Source organism: Halichoerus grypus, chromosome 13 (genome assembly GCF_964656455.1).
Source record: "Halichoerus grypus chromosome 13, mHalGry1.hap1.1, whole genome shotgun sequence".
NCBI lineage: Eukaryota > Metazoa > Chordata > Mammalia > Carnivora > Phocidae > Halichoerus > Halichoerus grypus.
This window is the reverse complement of record NC_135724.1, coordinates 73,554,375-73,574,162: the sequence shown is the minus strand read 5'-3', so window position 1 is coordinate 73,574,162 and position 19,788 is coordinate 73,554,375. Positions and strand designations below refer to the sequence as shown.

Below are 19,788 nucleotides of genomic sequence, written 5' to 3'. Positions count from 1 at the left end.
GATTAGACACCAAGTGGGCAGCACCCCTCCCGGTGCCTGGCTTTTCATGGTGGGGCTAAGGAGGGTTCTCCCCATTAAACCCGAGCCTGTGGGTGGCCGTGGAGAGAGGCAGGGATTGGCCGCCCTCAGGGCTGAGCTCCAGTCCTCACCTACCCACGGAGAGTCCTGTGTGGACAAAGGCCTGGAGGCTGGAAGAGGCCCCCACGGCCGCCCTCCTCCCACCTCCAGCCGCCCCATCTCACAGCCCAACCCTAGTACATCAGTGCACAAAGGCCTCGGACATCATGTCCAACTTCACATCTATTTTACAGACGAGGAAACTGAGTCCCCGAGCAGGAAGGAGGGCCAGGATGACAGCCAAGCCTCCTTCATTCAGCAAAACTGTAGGGCACACCTACTGAGTGCCAGTTCAGGGTGGCCACTCTGGGCCCATCAAGTGAGGGGGAATCCTCAGGGTCTACAGAGATGTGGGCCATGGGGGACAGGAGCACCAAAGGATGTGAGTGAGCGGCAATCCCCTCCGGCTGCAGCGTGGAGAAGCCTTCCTGGCAGAGGGGACACTTGCGTTGGGTCACGGAAGATCCCTGTGAGTGTGTGAGCACAAGACAGAAAGGGCAGCCCTGACAGAGAGTCCTGTGTGGACAAAGGCCTGGAGGCTGGAAGAGTGTGTGGTAGGCTTCCCAAGCTCTTCCCACCTTGCCACGGGGCTTCTCTAACTTTTAGAAACATCAGTGGCCACCTTCCAGACCTCCTCCCCCTCTTACAGTTCAGGGCCCAAGGGCCAAATCCCAGGCTTTTTCAGGTGTCCCCCACCTCCTCTCGGGAGGGCAGGGAGAGGACCCAGAAAGGACACACTGTAGCCTTGGACCTGTGGCCCATCTCCACTTTAGTCACCTCTGTATCCAGCAGCCCAGGGAGGGAGTGCTGGTCACCTGAGAAGGGCCACGCCCCCTCGCTGTGGCCACCAGCCTGGGAGAGTGACCCCACAAGCCAGCTCGAGTTGTGGGCCTGGAAGGGGAGGGGAGGGGGAGGGAAGCAGAGAAGAAGGAACTTTCCCCATTGTCCATTGTACACAGCAGGTGCTAACTAAAGACCCAGATTGGGCTCTCATGTTTAGGTTATAATCAGTAATGAGGAGATGGTAACAGCCATCACACATCCAGCCCACCGGGCTGGGGGATTTATATCCAGCCCTTGTAACAAGCTTGCTGGGTGGGTGACACCATGCCCATTTCACAGATGAAGAAACAGAAGTACAAAGAGCTCACGTGATTTCCTCAAGAGTCACAGCAATAGTAGTGGTGAGGCCAGGGATCCACCGTGGGTCTGTCCTCAAAAGCACTGGCTCTTTTTGCTCCATCAGCAAAAGTTCGTGGACACCTCTGCTCTGCCAGGCCCTGAGTGGGGCCCAGGGGAAACCAAGGGCCCTGAATCTGATTGTGTCAGAGTAGCATCTCATGACCAACTCACAGTGGCCAGGCCTGCAGGAGAGCTGGGTCAAAAACACACCTAGTGACCATAATAATCCAGCATGGGAAAACCACTTTCCACTCCTGGTCACCTTAAACCCTTACCACAGGGGTATGACACGGTGTTATCCCCATGTTGCTGATGAGGCTCAGAGATTCTGTGACTTGCCCAAGACCACATCATTGGTACATGGTGGGGCCAGGACTTGGCCCTAGCTGATGCTGGAGCCTGAGCTCCCTGATTTAGGGCATGAAATCTCCCTTGACTGTGACCACACACACCTGTCTGTCCCAGGGGCCCCAAATTTCAGCCCAGAGGTGTATGGGAGGCTGGGGCACACAGGGTCAGAGTGCTAGACAGCTAGGATTAGGAGGGTATAGCCCACTCCCCTGGCAGTGCCCCAGTGGGAAGCTGGTGCTCACCAGAGTCCAAGTGTCTGTCCTTTTGAACAGGACTTTGGAGGCTCAGCTAAGTCCCCCATCCTGGGGCTCTGCTCTTTGAGTGTTCCTCTCCCCCTGGAAAAATAGCCCATCCTGACCTACCTGACCTACTTATTTAACTTAGAGGGGGACCGAAGTGTTAGCGGCAGAAGACTTCTTGAAGGAGGTAGGCCTTGCTTGGGTGTTGAAGGATGAGTAAGAGTTTTCCAGGTGGCAAGAATGCCAATTATTTAGTTTCACTCTTGTGGGACAGCTCATTTCCAGGTTGGGGCCAAATGAGAACTAATTTCAATAATTACTGGAGTTGGCCAGGACCTCAGAGTACATCTGGAACTATCCCTCCTGGTTTTAGAGATGAGACAGTTGAGGCCCTGGCAGAGACTAGACGTGCCCAAAGCTGTCAGTAGGTCAGTGGCAGAGCCTGGCCTTTCTAAACTCTTCCCCACCACACGTGGCCTCACCCGAGGAGAGGGGGAGAGTGAGTCTATTCCCTGACCTTAGCTTACCCAGCTTTGAAACAGGGATGATTCAGGGCACGCCTCTGCCCCCAAAATGTGGGAAAGAACTACTTTTATGGAGCATTCGCTCCGTGCTAAGCATTTCGGAAACATGGCAGCTTCATTGATCCTTACTTGACGGAGAAAATCCAGTAGAGGCCCTGAGTGCTCTCACTGGGTGGGGAGCTGATAACTCCGGGGGGCAGAGGGGAGGCACTAACCAGCTTGCAAACACCCTTCTTTCTCACAGCTCTGCCTCCCAGACGCCAGGGCAGAGTGCACCTGGCAGAGTACCGAGCGCCCCAGCCCCCCGAGGGCCGAAGGGAGACGGGCACCTCACACAGACCTCACTAACCCTGACTCTCTCCTTCCCTCCGGCAGAACCAGAGGGGTCGGGGGCAGGCCCTGCCGGCACAGGCACCCCCAGCCTCCTGCGGGGCAAGAGGGGAGGACACGCGGCCAACTACCGGATCGTGGCCCCCAGGAGCCACAGCGAGAGAGGCTGAGGGCGGGGGCGGCCCTAGGGGCACACCAGGCCAGGCTTCCCTTCCCAGCCTGGACTTGGCCAGCTGCCTCCAGGGACCGCCCATCCATATTTATTAATGTCCTCAGGGTCCCTTCTGCCACCTAGGCCTTTGGGATGGGCAAGTCTTGGTCCTGATTCCCCATGCAAGCCTAATATGAAGCTGAGAAGGGACAGTGGACTGAGAGGGAGGGGCAGCCCAGGCAAGAGGTGAGGCCTCGCTCAGGGCCCTGGGCCTCCATCTCCCTCTGTGAAGTAGGATGATGCAGGCCTGCAGGGGATGGGGGGCAGGTTCGAGGCTTGCCACCCCCTCCTCCCCAGCCAAACCTCGGGGAGCCCACCGTACCCCTCCTCTCCTTGATTTCTGGTGCTGGGTCCCCACCCTGAGCTCAACAGGCAGGACACTGGGGATTCCTTGCATAGGTCCTGCCCCCCTGCAGCCCCCAGCCCCTCCCATGTCCCAGGTGGGGGTGGGGGCATGGAGAGGGAGGGGCCCCCTGGAGGTAGAGGTCTCCAGCCAATAAAGGCCCCCAGTCTGATGTCCGGATGTCCCACTGGCCTGGTCTCAGTGTGTGCTTAGATGGGGTGCGGCTGGGCTGGGCCAGGAGCCCCTTCCCTCTCCTCGGTGGCCTTCCCTGCCCACACACAACACGGGGCTGGGGGCGGGGGGGGAGGTGTGTCTCCACACATCAAGGAGCTGTTCTCCTGTAATGGGTCATTCCTTCACTGCGCATTCATTCATCCCTCCCCCCTGCTGCGAGCACAGGAGAGTCAGACAACAGCTGCCCCCAAGGAGGTCCAGGCTGAAAAATGACCTAGTCTTTATTCTGAACAGTACCAGCGTGGGGTGCCCGAGGGGTTCTCCCGCACCACACCGCGACTCTCAGGCGGACAGGGCTAGGGGGGACCAGGACCCTCAGGGTGAGCGGGCCCACCCCTCCCCTGCGTCACCAGGGCCTCAGTGCCCACCTCCCCGCCAACCAGCAGCGACACGGCACCCTCCACTCGGCCTGTGGCTGCCAGTGCCACCACCGCCTGCTCTGTGGGGAAGCCCATGCGCTCCAGCTGCTGCAGCCTGGGGGGCGGAGGGAGGGAACGTCAGGGCCACCTCCAGCCCCTGCCCCAGGGCGCCCCCCCGCCCCCCCGGGCCACCCGCCTTACCGCAGAGAGGAGACGGACGACTTAGGCAGCCATAGCGGGGTCTCAGAACACGGGGCTGGCCCGTCAAGGAGTGAGGCCTGGATCCCCTCCTGCAGCATCTGCTCATCCAGGGCTGCCCACAGCGGGGTCCCTGGGGGGAAGCTGGGCCCGGCCCAGGCCAGGCCCACCTCTGAGGAGCCCTCCCAGGTCGGCTGCACAGGCTCCAGGCCTGGGGGGCGCTGGGCCGAGCCTTCACCGCGGGACCAGAGGCTAGGGGAGGCCATGTAAGGAGGTCCAGGGGTGGGAGGCCTGGAGGGGCAGAAGCAGAAGAGGGCCTGACTGCCAGCCCCCGCCACAGCTTCTGCCAGCAGGGCCGGTGTCTTCAGTGTCGCGCTCACCTCACTCCGGCGGGATGGGTGATGGGCAGCTCGGCCCGGCCGCCCGGGGTAGGAAGGAGTCTGAGCGGCCAGCACCCGGCCAGGGCCCTGCACAGGACGCCCTCCTGCAGTGCTTGCAGCCGCCGGTCCGACAGCTCCAGCCACTGGAAGGCCCCGGCTGCGTCTGGCTGCCCAGGGCAGGGCGGCTGGTCAAGGAAAACCAAAACCAGCCAGCTGGGGGGGGGGGGGGGCCGGGAGAGATCCAAACTGCATGCCAGGCCCCGGGCCCAGTGTGTGCCAGCCATTCCCTTGTGTCTCCTCACCCTAGTCAGCTCTCGGGAAAAGTGGAGGCCCTCGGGAAAGGAACCCACCAGAAGCTACTCAGCATGTAACAGGCGAAGCCAGGTGTATCTCCCCACAAAAGCGGTCTCCCCCCCGTTTCAGCCACCCGCCCCCCCTCCCGCCTGCTCCGTCCCCAGAGCCCCGTGAGACTACTCAGGTCCGACTCAAGGCCCACCCTGGGGCCCACTGACACCGCCCCATTGCCCTCTGCCAGGGCGACATACTCCCCATGCCAGGATTCAGCCAGGCTGGGCAGCTGGTGTCTCCAGGCCCAAAAACACCACAGGGGGGTCAGCCTGCGCCCACTGTTCTCTCCAAAGGCACTGTTTTCCCCCAACAGGCATGAAGCATCTTTGAAGCAAAAGCCTGTATTTAATGCACCACAGGTGTTCCCCCTTTCAGCGCTGAGCCCCAGGCTCCCTCCCACCCTGGCCTTGTACTTCCTGCCTGGCCGGCTCTCTTTTTCACTTCTCTTCCCCTGATCCCCTCATCCTGCACATCGTACCTCAGATGCTACCCCCACTGGGGAGGGCCAGGTTGGGTGCCTGCTTGGGCCACCCCGGCCCCCCATGGGCTCCCCTTTAAATGGTAGTTGGCACCTCCCCCTGGTCATTGGCCCTGAGCACCCCCTGCCCGGAGCCTGGCTAGAGAACCCGGAGATGCTCCCGGAATGCGTCTGAGCCACTTCCCAACATTGTTGGGCCTGAGCCCCCTGTGCCACTTCCCTCCCGGCCACCCTGGGGGCCCAGCCACGGAACCCAGGTCCACACGGGCCCTGAGCCCCGGCAAAGGATACAGGCCAGGCCAGCAAGAAGGCCACAGAACAGCTGCAGGAAGGGTGGCTCGGAGCTGAGCAGTGGTGTCAAGGCGAGCAGCAGCCAGGGCAGGAGCCATGGTGGCAGGATCCCCTGGGGCTGGCGAGGGTGGTGACCCTGCCCGGCCAGCATGGCCAGGTGGACCGGCATGTAGCCGCAGCCGCCGGCTGCACTGGACACCCCAAGGCCCGCCAGCAGCACCCCCATGAGCCCGGCAGCCAGGGCGAGCAGGGCAGAGGCATGCAGGAACCGCAGCGTGCCCAGGTGGCACTCCTGCCACCAGCCCAGCGTGGGCAGGAGCAGCAGGCTCAGGAGCAGGCCGGGTAGGGCCGTGTGGCCCAGGGCGTGGGTCAGCAGCCGGTGCGCTGGGAGAGAGAAGGAGCTGATGTGCCGGGTTAGCGGCCCTAACCCCCAAGGCTGGCCCAGGTTGGCAATTACCCTCTGCAGGATGCCCACTAAGCCAGCCTCCTCTCCCCAGGAGCCAAAGTGCCCACTTCGAGCACTTTAATTACTCATGAAGGGGACCAAGGGCTTCTAAATGCTGCGACTGCTCTCCTGCTGTGTTAACCAGAACAGGCCGGGCCCACCAGTCAGTCTTCCCAAGAGCAATCCGACTGTGGATAAGTCACTTAACGTTTGCTGGGAAGCAGGCACTCCACTGGGGTCACCCTTTAAACTCCCAGCACCTCCTCGACATTCTCATACTAAGCTGAAAGCCTTAGTTCTTATTTTAAGGGAAAGCCACCAAAAAGGGAAGCCATCTGAATAGAATTCCTACTTACAGGCTCCCACCCCTCTGCTGGCCCCTCTGCCTGGGTGCTCTGCCCTCCCTGCTTGGCTGCGGATGAGCTGGGCACGCTCCTGTCCCAGGCCAACCTTCCCCCATGCACTGGGTCCTATCCCTGCTTGACCGGTGCAGGATGCATGGCGCTCCTGAGAGCCAGTCTCAGGCCCTAGAGCAAGCCTCCTGCCTCCTCCAAGGCCTAAGGGGCCAGCCCTCACCCTGCCAAGGCAGCAGCTCGGGGGCCAGGGCAAGGCTGGGGCCAGCCCCCACCAGCCACAGGCTGCTCAGGAGCAGCATCAGGACGGAGGAGGCTAGAGGCAGCGCCGGGGACGGTAGGCCGGGGGGGCCTCGGGCACGCATAGCGTGGCTGAAGGTGTCAAGGGTGGTCTTGAGGCTGTGTGCTAGGGGTAAAGGAAAACGATAACAACAGTTACTACTGCAATTTTTATCCAACTCCTTCCACCTACCCTCCCGATGGCCCCATTTTACAGAAGCAGAAACTGAAGCTGGAGAGGCAGGCCCAGCAACTCGCCCATAGAGGAGCTCAGATCCTAACCACATGCTTAGCCATCTTGCCATCCCCTCTGCCTGTGTGTGAGGATGGGGAGGGGCTGAGCCAAAAGGGCTCTGAAGAAGAGCCTGGGGTGGGAGGCACAAGGCCAGGGAAGTTGAACTGGGGCTCTGGACTCCCAAAAAGAGGGGTGCAGCACCCCAGGGCAAACTCAGGGCCATCTCCAGCTTTCCTCTGCCTCCCTCCCCCCTGGAGCTGCAGACCAGCCACCTTCCTCACTCCTCCCCTCCACCGGGCCCAGCCTTAGAGCTCTAGGTGGACTCGGCTGCCCTTGACGAAGGAGGTGAGGCCAGCCAATGGGCAGGCAGATTAGGAAGGGGGTGAGACAGAAGGGCTGGAGGAGGGGCAGGAATCCCACACTCTGAGTACATACAAAGCGACACTGGACAGAGTCATCCCCTCTCTCCAGCTTTGAGCACAGCCCCTCTAGCCCTAGCCCCCCTTTTCACAGAAAGGTTCCAGGATCCCCTCCACTGCTCCCTGCTGTGCATCCCTGGACAAGTTTTCCATCCTCTGAGCCTCTCCTTCCTCATCTGTAAAATGGGGATTATGAAAGTCCTCTCCTCATAAGATGAGAAAAAGGAATGGACGAAGGCAGGACCCAGCCCACAGTTCCTGCTCGATAAACTGTAGCCATCCCAGCTGACTGTGGGAGGTAGAGGTAGCCACCAGCTAGTCCAACCAGGGGAGGCCTCAGCATGGAAGCAGCTGCTCCAGCCTAGCTGGTTCAAGCTCTGGCCCACAAGGCACAGGACTTGCTGAAGCCCCCTCACCCCTGGCCAGGCCTGTGTCAAGACTCCCAGTGAGCTGATTTCATGAGGCAAGCAGCAGAATCCCAGAGAGACAGGAAGACTGTTTCCTCTGCTCCCTTGCCAAGGGCAACCTCAGCCTCAAAACCCACCTGTCAGTTTCCTGCCGGAAAAATGGAGAAAGCTCCTTGGCCTGCAACGTCCTTCCCTCCATCTCTCCAACAGGCAAACTCCTACTCACCCCCTTGAAGCCCAGTTCAAATGCCCCATCTCCTGCTTCATGGATCTTATGCTATCTAGTAAGCACAGCTTGGCCTGTCTTCCTGGGCAGGAAGTCTAGGCAGAGGGCAGGTGGGAGTGCCCTCCTCTTACTCATCCCCAAGTTCTCCATATGTGTTCACTGAGAAACTCTAGCTTGGCTCCAGGTCCCGCTGAAAGATTTGGGTGAGCCCTGCCCTTCCTTGGACCTGGGTACCTGCCTGGGGAAACTAGATTGAGTCCAGGAAGGCAGACAGATGCCAGCCTTGCCCAAAGCCAAGACACCCACTGAAAGCCTCCTCTTGCACCCTCAAAACCACCCGCCAATAGGCACTCTACAAGGCTGAAAGACTTGCCCATAGACAAACAGAACTGGAACTGGAACCCTCTGGGCCTCAATGTCTTCATCAATAAAATGGGGCTGTGCACCATCAGGCCCTGCCTACCTTACTGGGAAGCTCGGAGGACAGAATGAGAAGACTAGGATGGGGTAGATTCTTCCGAGTGATAGAGTGGGGGTCCCAGGGTGTGGGTCGGACTCAGCTTTGTGACTTTAGGAAAAGTACCCAAATTCCTTGGGCCTCAGTTTCCCCTTCTGTAAAAACAAGGGTATTGGATGGGGGATTAAGATTAAAGGGCCTTCTCAACCTTGACCGTTACGGGGAGGGGGGAGGGGTTCTCGGGATCGGGCTCTACCTTCGGGGCCTCCCATCTACCCCACCCGCCTCCGCCCCCTTCCCCTCCCCCTCCGGCCCAGGCCACGTGTCCGGGGTACTCACTGCAGAGAGCGCCCCCCGCCCCCGGAATGCCGGGTGGGGCCCCTGGCTGGGAGTCGGGACTCCAGCTTCCCGGCAAGGCCCGAGAGCCCCAAGCCCATTCTGCCTGCACTCGGGCGCGTGACCCCGGCCGAGCCGCTGCGCCACCCCCTCCCCCGCCGCCCGCCGATTAGTCAGCAGTTGTTCTAGGCCCGGGTCCCTTCCCCCAGCCCTCCCGCCGGCCTCCGTGTCCCTCCAAGGCAGACTCTTCACAGACGGTCCCTAGAGCCAGCGGACGAAACCATTCCGAAGAGCTTAGCCTTGTACGGAGAATCTCTCCGGCTTGATACCAGTACCCGCTCACCGCCGCTCCGGACCCTTCTGTGCTATTTTGGCCCGCACGTCAAGTCCAGCGCCCTTTAGAGAGCATTAGGACAAGAGCTGCGGGCGGGAAGGACGAGAAATCTGTGGTTCTTCCCTCCTTCCCTCACCCCCGTGGCCTGGCCCGATGGTAGCGCCCGAGGTTGCGGGTTTCGCGCCTGCGCAGTGCGGCGCCAAGAGGGAAAGCGAGAGGGAGACGGACGTTGAGAGAACGAGAAGGAAGGAGAGAAAATGGCGTCCACGGGTGAGTGTGGTGGAACCGCGGTCGCGCCGGCTACTGCCGGGACGCCCAAATCTGGGGCCGCTCGTCTCTAGGGGTGGCTGGGACGACTGAATGGAGCTGCCGAGAAGGGTGTGAGGTACCCGCCGCGGCCCGACGAGCTCGAGGGCCCGCGTTCTTCTCCCCTCCCCCCACCGGGAAGGCCGGTTCTGGAACCTTCCGGCGCCCCCGGCGCGCGAGTTGCAAGCGGCGGCGGGAGCGCGCGGGGCCTGCCGCGGTCTCCATTGTGTGGCGGCCGTCGGGCCCCGCGCACCCGGTCGCCCGCCACGTGGGCGGGGCCTGCGGCCTCCCGGGCCCCGCGTGGGGGTTGGGGGAGGGCTCGGCAAGGCCTCGAGCCCGGCACCCCTAAGCCGGAGGTGTTGGGGGGGTCGACGGCTGCTCGAGAAGCCGCAGCAACGCCGCTCCTCTGATTCTCCCCACCCCCTCCCATTTCCAGGGAGGCGGCTCAAGCCGGAGGGCGACTTTGCTTCGCCGAGAAGCGGGCGGGAGGGGGGGGGGCAGCAAATAAAAACGGCATCGCGGGTTTGTGAGCCGAGGGGTGCCGACCTATGAGCGGGCGCCCCGTAATGGCCTGGTCGGCTGGGGCGTCCGGTGCGGCCGAGCTGCCCTCTCGGCGGGTTCCAGCCCCAAACCGAACTTCTGCCCGACAGGGTTTTGGGCGGAATGTGCTTCCCCCTTCAGCGCCCCCCCAATCGGCGCCCCCACCCCCGGGCTTCTTCGTTTTTACTCTTATTAATCCCACCTCCTTTCCTCCCCAAAAAGCAATTAAGTGCTTCCCAGGGCCGTTTTTCAGCAAACGCCGAGGGAGATCCGTTGTATAAAACGACCAGCCCGGATCGCGAGGCCAGAAATCCCTACCGAAAGAAAATTCTGGCCTCTTTGACCTAGGAGAAACAAAAGGCCCGAGTTGGCGTTTGAATTATGCTTAAGCAGTCGTCTCGCAAGTTTCTTCGCCTAGGTTAAGCCGGCAGGCTTGTTTATTTCGTGGTTTGCTGGAAGAGAGGGAAAGGAGACGCGTGCTGGACTTTGAAAGAAAACCCGGGGCGGGAGCTCGAATGGGATGATCTAGGGTGGTCTTGTATACGGCAGTTGTTTAATCTTGTAACCTAAACATCACTTGCAGTTCGCAGCCTGTTGGTGCACTAACCTGCGGTTATTGGTAGGGTGGGGCATTTTTTGCCTCCGGGGGTATTCTTAGGCCACCTAACACCGGACCTTAGAAGCGGTGGGAGAAGTCGAGGGAAGACCGGAAAAGCTCTGCGTCCTTCCGAGATTTAATTTGAAACGGGTCGAGAATCCAGCAACTTAAAGACAATTTAAGTCTTCCCGAGCTGTGTGATCAGTAAACAGGCAGGTAAATGCCGGCGGTTAGTGCCAAGGTTCAGAGTGCCCCTAGAAGTGAGGACTCTAAAATACCACAGTCCAAGACACATCCTGGTGGGAAGTGGTTTCCGAAACGCAGGGCCCTTTCCACCTTCCTCTTCCTTGCAGTGTTTGAATTTTGGAAGGGAGAGTGCTACTCTGCCTTCCCTATTGAAGCTAGGGGAGTCAAAATGTGTATGGTGAAATTTTTGCGTGGCTGGACATGCCAGTTTCTTGGTTTAATTTGCTCACTGTTTATTGGAAATCTCCATGTACTATATTAGAATTACAGTTGTGTTACACATAGACACACAGTAGTAGGCCAGCTGGAGGAACTTTGGGAAATCACATACTTATCTGGACTTTGGTTTCCTTTCCTTCAAAATGAAGGAGTGAGGCTAGATCTTTTTAAGAGCTTTTTGAGCCCTTAACCTCTTGACATTATAGCAAAGCTTTTGGTTCCCACAAATTGCCCCATACTGACTTTAACTCCTTATGTAGCTTGAAGCTCTAAATGTCTACTGTCGGGTAGTGAGTACTCTAAAGTTTCTAAAAGCCACTACTTTAGGTAATGTTAGATGTTTTTTCTCTTCGTGTATGTTATGTATAGGAAAGTAGAGTATATGTCCAGTTTAACATAAAGAATTACAACGCAAACTCTAAGTGACCACCAAGAAAGAGAACATTGCCAGCACTTTAGAGGCCCCCTGGATTACAGCCCCTTCTTCTCAACCTGTCCTGTATTTTTAGTGAAGTCTTCAGCTGCACATTTGGGGGTTAAAAACAAAGCATTACTGACTGCTAAAAAATCTAACCATTGTGTAAATAACATTTTTGAGTCCATACAATGTTTGTGAGTTGTAGGTAGATAACATAAGTTTTCAGGAAACAAATTTGCTACCTCCTTTAGCCCACCAGTATGGGACTAAATGGGTTGGTTTCACACGGATCTGAGATCATTCATTGTTCCGTATCAGCTTTGCCAGTTTTCTGCTTTACATAACTGTTCTTGTGTAAAAGTCCTCTTGCAAAGTTGAACTTCCATGTCAGCAATTTAGAATCATTTCTCACGAGACACATCAGCAAAACGTAGGTTGAAATATTTTTTGATGCTTCATTTGTCTGTTTTGTAAATGCCTCATGGAAGAAGTGATTTGCATTTACTTTTTATTTGGTACATAGAAAGCAAGAGTTGTAGTGCCATTGAAAATGCCTTAAGGTTTAACTTTAAAATGCCATTAGATTGTCTTAAATCAATTTGTTCATTATACAAAACCTTTAGGCAGTTAATTTGATAATGTTGATGAATCAGGGTTCTGAGTTAAGGATGTACAGAGGAAGGAAAGTAGTTAAGGTAGAGTGGTAGAAAGGTGAGCCTACTTTAAAAGATGGATTCAGCACAATGCTCTCAGGCCAGGTAGACTTTGAGGCAGGCTTTGGATAGAGTGGGGGCAGAAACCCCTCCCTGAAGAGCTGAGATGTCCATTGTTGCTTTCAAATGAGGGGCTACTTTCTGATTGGAAAAGAAAGGACCCTTTTGTTCAGCACTAATGGCAGTACTGTCTTCTAGCATAGAATAAGGTATGTATTTCTTGTGGAGAGCAAAGATTGGGTAGAATTTTTAAAAATATTTTTAAAGGGGCGCCTGGGTGGCTCACACGGTTAAGCGTCCGCCTTCGCCTCAGGTCATGATCTCAGGGTCCTGGGATTGAGCCCCTCATCCTGCTGAGCAAGGAGCCTACTTCTCCCTCTGCCTGCTGCTTCCCCTGCTTGTACACACTCTCTCTCTGTCAAAAAAAATCTCGGGGCGCCTGGGTGGCTCAGTCCTTAAGCGTCTGCCTTCAGCTCAGGTCATGATCCCAGGGTCCTGGGGTTGAGCCCCACATGGGGCTCCCTGCTCAGCGGGAAGCCTGCTTCTCCCTCTCCCACTCCCCCCTGCTTGTGTTCCTGCTCTCACTCTCTCTCTCTGTGTCAAATAAATAAAATCTTTAAAAAAAAATAAATCCTTAAATTTTAAAATACATGTATGTTTAGTTCAGTAGTGCTGTGAAAACGTCACCATTTTATTTTCTGTTTGTTTTCACTACTTGTATAGACACCTCAGTGGACTAGTTTTTAGTCCTTTTTTGTGCATGTTTTACATTTCATATGAAAAGGGAAATTATAGGAAAGATTAGAAAGAGAAGAGAGAGGAAGAAAAGTAAAGTTGTGGGCCTTTTTTTTTTTTAGTTGAAATCATTGTGAGTTTTAAAAAGATGTTGTTACCTAAAACCAAATTACTCCCAAAAAGATTACATGCTTTGTTCTCTGCCTTAACTCTGCTGCAATTTATGTTGTGTTTGGCTTTTGACTTACTGTAGAGATGTAGCCCTGATACAGTCAGGAAAGCCTTTAAAATACTGGATTGGGATGACTTTCTTTTTTGCCATTCCATGTCACAGCCCTGCTATGGAATTATGGTTCGTTTTCAAAATGCTGAAGTGAGGGGGTGATAGAAAAACGAGTTTTGGGGGAGATGTAGCTACTATTGTAACCAGTCTGATGTTAAACATTGTAATATTGTGGCATGCCTCATTTTTATATGAAGGTAAAACTTCTGTTGGTTCATCTTGTTTTCTGTTAGTCTTAGGATGATGATCATGTATTTGAAATGACAGCCTGCAGTTAAGGGGCCCGGGAGGGAATTGTGGTCATGGGAACCTTTAAAGTATCTGCCAAATCAGCTGATCTTGACCTCATTAGCTGGCACTATATTTCAAACTTTCTGAACTTTAACTGGCTTAGACTTATTTTTTTGGTTTGGTGTTAAGGGAGAAGAGATACTCATTCGGACCTGTGTTGGCCTGTACTTCCTCTCTATAAACAGTTGAAAGAATTTATCTTCTTCCACCTGAATTCCTCCTCCCCTTTTTTTTTTCTTCTCCTTGTCTCTGCTGACTTCACATTATTTTCTCTCCCTTGTTTTCTCTAGATTACAGTACCTACAGCCAAGCGGCAGCCCAGCAGGGGTAAGTCAGTCTTTTTATAACAGTACTTTGGGTGTGATTGATTATAATGTTTTTAGAATACTAAGCCTCCTGGAGTTGTAGAGGATTTTGTAACGGAATCTGAATGTTCTATATTCAGTTCTTGCATTTAATTTCTCTTACAGCTACAGTGCATACACCGCCCAACCCACTCAAGGATATGCACAGACCACCCAGGTAATCTTTAAGATATTTGTATGTGGGTACGTCCCCAAACAAAATATTTCTGTCAGCCATTAAAACAATAGCTAGTACGGCTCTTTTTTAAAAATCAGGTAATAGAAAAGTATGACGTGCTTGTATATGTGCTGCTGAAGCGAGCACTGATGTGCTTGTAATCATAAAAGGACTCAGGCGTTTTAAACTTGCACAGTGGGAGTGCCATTATAAATGACACCATCCCCAAACTGGGAGTTGCTAGCTCTCCACACCTTTCTAGTATCATCTCTCAAGTTAAGTGCCTTGCTCAGTAATTGGTCCTTCTACATATTGTATTATGTTTAAATTAATTTAATTTTACAGTGTTTCTGCAGAAGAAGGTGTTACTAGGATATTTTGCAAACAAAAAATAGCAGCGCATAGAGAGGTCATTTGCCAGTGGTCACATAGTAAATGGCAGGGTCAGCTCTGTATGGCTGTTTAGCTACAGAGCTTCTGAGCCCTTTCCAGTACATGAGTTTGTGTTTAAAAGTCTAGGCCAACAGATTTTGGAAATTAGGGTCCTAGTGTTCTCAAGACCACTTCGAATTCTGAAATGGTCCATGACTAAAATGGATACTAATAACTCTGCCATTGAAACTTTCTGGGACAGACAGAAGTGTGATGTCTCTGGCAGATCTTACATAACTGGTCATTCAAATCTAGAATGTGATCTTGCTAATAGGTGGAAGAATACCTTATTCTTTACCAGGTTTTAAGTATTACTGATGTCCAAGTTCAAAAGACAGTTCTTGGTATGTTAACCTTAAGGAGACTTGCAGTGTTCTAGTTCGTTTTCTCTGAAGTGGTGCAAGTTTTTAAATTTTTTTTTTTTTTAAAGATTTTATTTATTTATTCATGAGAGACAGAGGCAGAGGGAGAAGCAGGCTCCCCGCGGAGCAGGGAGCCCGATGCGGGACTCGATCCCAGGACCCTGGGATCACGACCTGAGCCGAAGGCAGACGCTCAACCGACTGAGCCACCCAGGCGTCCCAAGTTTTTAAATTTTTATGTCAGGCTGAAAATCTGGTTTTCAGAACTAACAGATTTTAATCCCATTTTCATTTTCTTTCTCTTGGTTCATTTGGTCTTCCTAACATTTGTTTCCAGTTGCTAAAACGGTACTACACTAAGTGCTAGCAATTATACACCTGTTCCATTATTGCCCATCCCTTGAGAGTGTCTTGTTAATCTCCTGTATAGTTAACTGGGAGTTTGCCTCATTATCTCAGGAACTTTTTTGTAGTTAGGTTTATAAAAATTTGAGTAGATTAGATAAGGGAAAGAAAGCATTCATGATACTGTGATCACTTGTCTGTTTTTTACAATCTTTACTAGAAAGCAGTATTTTTGGCTTTGGTTCTTCCAGTTTTTAGAGCCTTGGAAATAAGTCAGTCTGTTTTTTGGTTAAAATATAAGGTTTATATATGAACTTCTTGCATCCATTTTCTTTGAGCAGGCATATGGGCAGCAAAGTTATGGAACCTATGGACAGCCCACTGATGTCAGCTATACCCAGGCTCAGACCACTGCGACCTATGGGCAGACCGCCTATGCAACTTCTTATGGACAGCCTCCCGCTGGTAAGGCCTGCCTTGGAGAGACTTTTGGGTCATAGCCACTGGGGTGTTTGCTAAGAATCTTGTTACTTACGCTCTCAGGTGTATGTTTTGTTCCATACCTTGGCATCTGAGGATCCTTTATTCTTAGAAGGAGCTATTTTTTTCTTTTTCTTTTTCTTTTCTTTTTTTTTTTTTTCCTTTCCCTTATATTCTCCTAAAGGATTTCTGATAGAATGTGGGTGGGATAATTTCCTTTTAACTATTTCATTCAGTGTATCAAATAATCTTATAACAAAATGGAGAATATATAAAAGATTGTGCTAATGGTAATACTGGGTAAGAGTGAGCCTTCTTAAAGTGAGCTGCTTAAAATCAAACTGATTTTCACATCTGTTTGCTTCATCTGATAGTGTACCCTCTACTTTTTGTTTTGTGCTTTCCACAGTAGAAGGGACCAGTACAGGTTTGACTATCCTGCTCATTCTTGCATGGGAAATGCTTTCCATCTTGTCTAACCTTGTAATGTTGACCCTTTAGGTGTTTTCATCTGTTTAACCCTCAAACTTTCTAACATCACACACAACAAGGTGCTAATGGGAAATTGCTTCAGGTGCCATTCACAGATCCATGTCCTTTTCTTTATGTGATTTTGGGAAAGGTTTTGCTTTATTTTACATTATTTTGTGTCAAGCCTTAATAATAGTTGTTCACCTTCCCAAAGGTATTTCAGATGACTATTCCCCAGCTGATTCCCCCCTATTCCCTGAAGGAAAAATTGCATGAGTAGATTTATTTAGAGGAACAGACTGCCACCCTGCATGTAATGTTTGTCTCTTGGTTGGTTTCCAGTCCAGATACGTTTTCTTTTCTGTTTTAAATGTTAATGAATTATTTTAATTCATAGTATGTCTTAAATAACAGCATTCCAGGGAGCTAAAAAATAAACTACTCCGAGAATTAGAATAAATTGTATCCTAATGCTAGGATTGAGTGGAGTATGTGAAAAATTTACAAGGATTTTTATGTTTAATGCTGCTATGTAACATTTTAGAATCCCTACCTTCTCCCCACCCACCCATTCCTGTCTTTGTTATTATAAGAGAATATTCAATACAAAAGTCTTAAAAATGTAAAAACTTACTGTCAAACTATTTTCAGTTCCTTAAGTTATATGTAGTTTTATCTCAGAGTCTTTAGTAGGGGAAAAACCTGTATCTGTAATTTATCTCCTTGAGTGACAGTGTCCTGGATTTGATGGGCAGTATTTCCTAATCTGTGTAACTAATGCATATCTCAAATAGGATGGAAAATGTTTACACTTTTCCTGGTGTTAGCTGCAACTGTAGGAAAAGCTGGAGCTAGAACTATGCAGTTTGGATTTTTAGCACAGAACTTTGAAATTGTGAGATTGAACTTTACATAGTCAAGCTATTTTCATTTTTATTAATGATTGACATATAATATTAGTTTTAGGTATACAACCTAATGATTCCATATTTGTATATGTTGTGAAATGATTGCCACAAAAAGTCTAGTTACTACCCATTGGCACACACAGTTAACAAATTTTTTTCTTGTGGGGGGCCTGGGTGGCTCAGTCGGTTAAGCGGCTGCCTTCGGCTCAGGTCATGATCCCAGGGTCCTGGGATCAAGCCCTGCATCAGGCTCCTTGCTCAGCAGGGAGCCTGCTTCTCCCTCTGCCCCTGCTGCTCTGCCTACTTGTGCTCTTACTCTGTGTGTCAAATAAATAAATAAAATCTTAAAAAAAAAATTTTTTTTTCTTGCAATGAGAACATTCAAGATCTATTCTCTTACCAACTTTAAAATATGCAGTACGATTTATTAACTATAGTCACCATGCTGTAGGTTACATCCTTGGATGTATTTATTTTTATAATTTATTTAATAAATACTTACTTCGTAACCAGAAGTTTGTAGCTTTTGACCACCTTCCCTCATTTTTAAGATCTTACTTATTTATTTGACAGAGAACATGCACAAGCAGGGGGAGTGGCAGGCGGAGATAGAGGGAGAAGCAGGCTCCCTGCTGAGCAGGAAACTGATGTGGAGCTGGATCCCAGGACCCTGGGATCATGACCTGAGCCAAAGGCAGACATTTAATTGACTGAGTCATCCAGGCACCCCAGCCTTCCCTCATTTTTAAAAATAAGTATCACTTGAAAATAAATAATACAGCTTAGATTAAGCCTTTGGCATCTCTAGACTATTTTATAGGGATATGAAAAAGTCGTTTATAGGAAACACGGGTCTTCTAGGTTCTCTAGAGTCCTGTGTTCTCATTGTCATTAATTGAACAAGTCCCACCATGAGGACAAAAACGTAGGACATTCTGATACAGAAACCAGTGGCTTTGATGAGCAAGAAACTGCACTTAATAAGGACTGTTTTATGGATTTTATAGTTTATGGGGAACCATACATACCTCCCTTAATGCTCCCATCAACCTTTGGAGTGTAGAGACTGGAATTAAACCTGATGGGCAAACTGAGGCTGAACCAAACTAAGTTAGGACCCTCACAGGTAGTAAGTGGCTTCAAGCACACTTTTTTCCTTACTTCATGCTGTCTTTACACATAAAAGTCATTGGATAATTACTGAAAGGAATGTAGGAAAAAAACCCTTTTCTCTCAATAGAATTTTTTTTAATTAAGCTTTAAGAGAAAGTGGCCATTTAAATCTCGTTTCATTAATTAGAATAGAAACTTTAGTTTTTACTGTTCAAGTTGAACAAAAATTTTGGTTGATCTGTGTAATGTTTATTACCTTTTTCCTTAAAGTCATCAGCACAAAGTAGATGTGTTGTCTTTTGCCGTTGATCTTTTTTATTGTCATTAAATCATTTTGCTCTGTTAATTTTTGCTCATTTGCCTGGCTGTTTGTGTGGGTACTAGAGATTAATTAAAAGATTATTAATTAACCCAGTGTCTATTACCGTAATCTTTAGCACTTCAAGCCTCTAACAGTTACTGCGTAGTTTTATAATATTCAGTTATTGCTCTGATCAGTCTTTGTTGTTGCTGTTGCTTTTAATTGCCCTTGTGACTCTTATAGATGGCCTTGTCATCATGTAGGGGAAAAAAAATCTGTGTAGGAGTAATAGGGTAGGTGGAATTAGATTCCAGTTAAATTTAAATAAATGAGTGCTTTATGTGGGTGACATTAGGACTCCGCAAGGAACTTTTAAATTAAATAAACAGATGAGTGACATGCCAACTCAAAAAACTTCCATTGCTTGGGGCTCTCTGTTTTGTGCATTATGCTTTCATACACATTTCAACCTAGCAGTTTTGAGAAGGAAATTATGTCTTTGTGTATAATTAATTTCAGAATTTCCCTAAAATGTTCGGAATGGAGAAAAAAAGTATTACACTCTGTGCTACAGGAGGTGACACTTTAGGTGGTACAAAGAGAAGTTGGTATTTGTTGTTGGCTAGTAAGTTGTGTGTATAGTGAGGATACTTTATTCTAACTGAAGTTTACGGCCCTAAATTTTAACTAAAGTGAGCGATCTTAATTCAAGATTCGTCTTAAGTACTCAAACTCTTTTACTTTAGTGAGATGTAGACTATTTTTTGATGGATATAAATGCTGATAACTAGACCCAAGTTTTTATTGCATGGCTGGCTTGTGTTCATTGTCCATGAGAAGGGGTCAGAGAGAAGAGCCCAGCACCAGGAAAGGTTCTAACACATCTCACAGAATAAGGACTCGAGTTAGGAGCTGCAGTTTGTCACACTGCAAGCCCAAGTTCCAGATGAAAGGGTTTCCATCCCTGCCTGGTCTGGTAGAGGCAGGAACTAGGGAGAGAACCTACCTTGGTTTGCCTCATACCTCTGAAGGCAGCAGGTCTTTGTGATACCTAGTTAGGGGACTAGCATGGGGCTAGTAGGGTCTACTTTCAATATTTCCAAACAGGAAAAAGACCTTTTTGCTGGTGGTAGGTAAAAAAGGAATGGAGGGTGGGTAATTTGATGACAAGCGTAGACTCTTAGATGGTTTCATCATGTGAAAAACATTTACCTTTTAAAGGTTTATTTGGGGAGTATTAAGTTTAATTAAAATCATTTACTTGAAAGGTCAAATAAGATAACGTTTGTTGGTTATATTTAAGCAAATGTAATTTGTAGTATCTTATTACTCAAGTTCCATTTCAAAATTTAGTGCTGGTAACAAGCATCTTTTTAGTTGTTACCTGAAACAAAAGTAGCAGTTCTTGGACATCTCCCACTGAAAATTA

The 19,788-nt window shown here is 50.7% G+C and overlaps 3 protein-coding genes across 23 annotated transcripts in view; 2 read left to right on the top strand and 1 right to left on the bottom strand.

Annotated features, from left to right (window-relative positions):
* The window catches only part of EMID1 (EMI domain containing 1), a 45,351-nt gene extending 41,874 nt beyond the window's left edge, over positions 1 to 3,477 (top strand). For 11 of the 12 annotated variants that reach the window (XM_078060809.1, XM_078060808.1, XM_036123100.2 and 8 more), the window contains one exon: positions 2,789 to 3,477. In XM_078060809.1, the coding sequence (XP_077916935.1) occupies positions 2,789 to 3,010 (222 nt within the window). In that variant the 3' untranslated portion in view covers positions 3,011 to 3,477. The remainder of the gene's footprint in view (positions 1 to 2,788) is intronic. The other variant, XR_004926835.2, reaches the window with a different exon arrangement.
* Positions 3,478 to 3,727: 250 nt separating this feature from the next.
* On the bottom strand, positions 3,728 to 9,220 carry RHBDD3 (rhomboid domain containing 3). Of its 4 annotated transcripts, XM_036123110.2 has the most exons (7): positions 8,746 to 8,916; positions 8,413 to 8,561; positions 6,607 to 6,789; positions 5,586 to 5,969; positions 4,469 to 4,631; positions 4,092 to 4,379; positions 3,728 to 4,005 (listed from the first exon to the last, which is right to left on the bottom strand). In XM_036123110.2, exons 3-7 carry the CDS (start codon positions 6,746 to 6,748, stop codon positions 3,828 to 3,830), a joined length of 1,155 nt encoding a protein of 384 aa, XP_035979003.1. In that variant the 5' UTR covers positions 6,749 to 6,789; positions 8,413 to 8,561; positions 8,746 to 8,916; the 3' UTR covers positions 3,728 to 3,827. The 4 variants fall into 4 exon arrangements, with proteins under 4 accessions (XP_035979003.1, XP_035979004.1, XP_035979001.1 ...); XM_036123111.1 differs by lacking the exons at positions 8,413 to 8,561; positions 8,746 to 8,916 and adding an exon at positions 9,086 to 9,220; XM_036123108.2 differs by lacking the exon at positions 8,413 to 8,561.
* A 4-nt stretch (positions 9,221 to 9,224) lies between these two features.
* Positions 9,225 to 19,788, top strand: part of EWSR1 (EWS RNA binding protein 1) — a 29,545-nt gene continuing 18,981 nt past the window's right edge. For 3 of the 7 annotated variants that reach the window (XM_078060806.1, XM_036123086.2, XM_036123085.2), the window contains exons 1-5: positions 9,225 to 9,346; positions 13,716 to 13,752; positions 13,896 to 13,947; positions 15,428 to 15,551; positions 15,976 to 15,993. In XM_078060806.1, coding sequence (XP_077916932.1) covers positions 9,334 to 9,346; positions 13,716 to 13,752; positions 13,896 to 13,947; positions 15,428 to 15,551; positions 15,976 to 15,993 — 244 coding nt within the window. In that variant the 5' untranslated portion in view covers positions 9,225 to 9,333. The remainder of the gene's footprint in view (positions 9,347 to 13,715; positions 13,753 to 13,895; positions 13,948 to 15,427; positions 15,552 to 15,975; positions 15,994 to 19,788) is intronic. The other 4 variants (XM_078060807.1, XM_036123089.2, XM_036123088.2 and 1 more) reach the window with 2 other exon arrangements.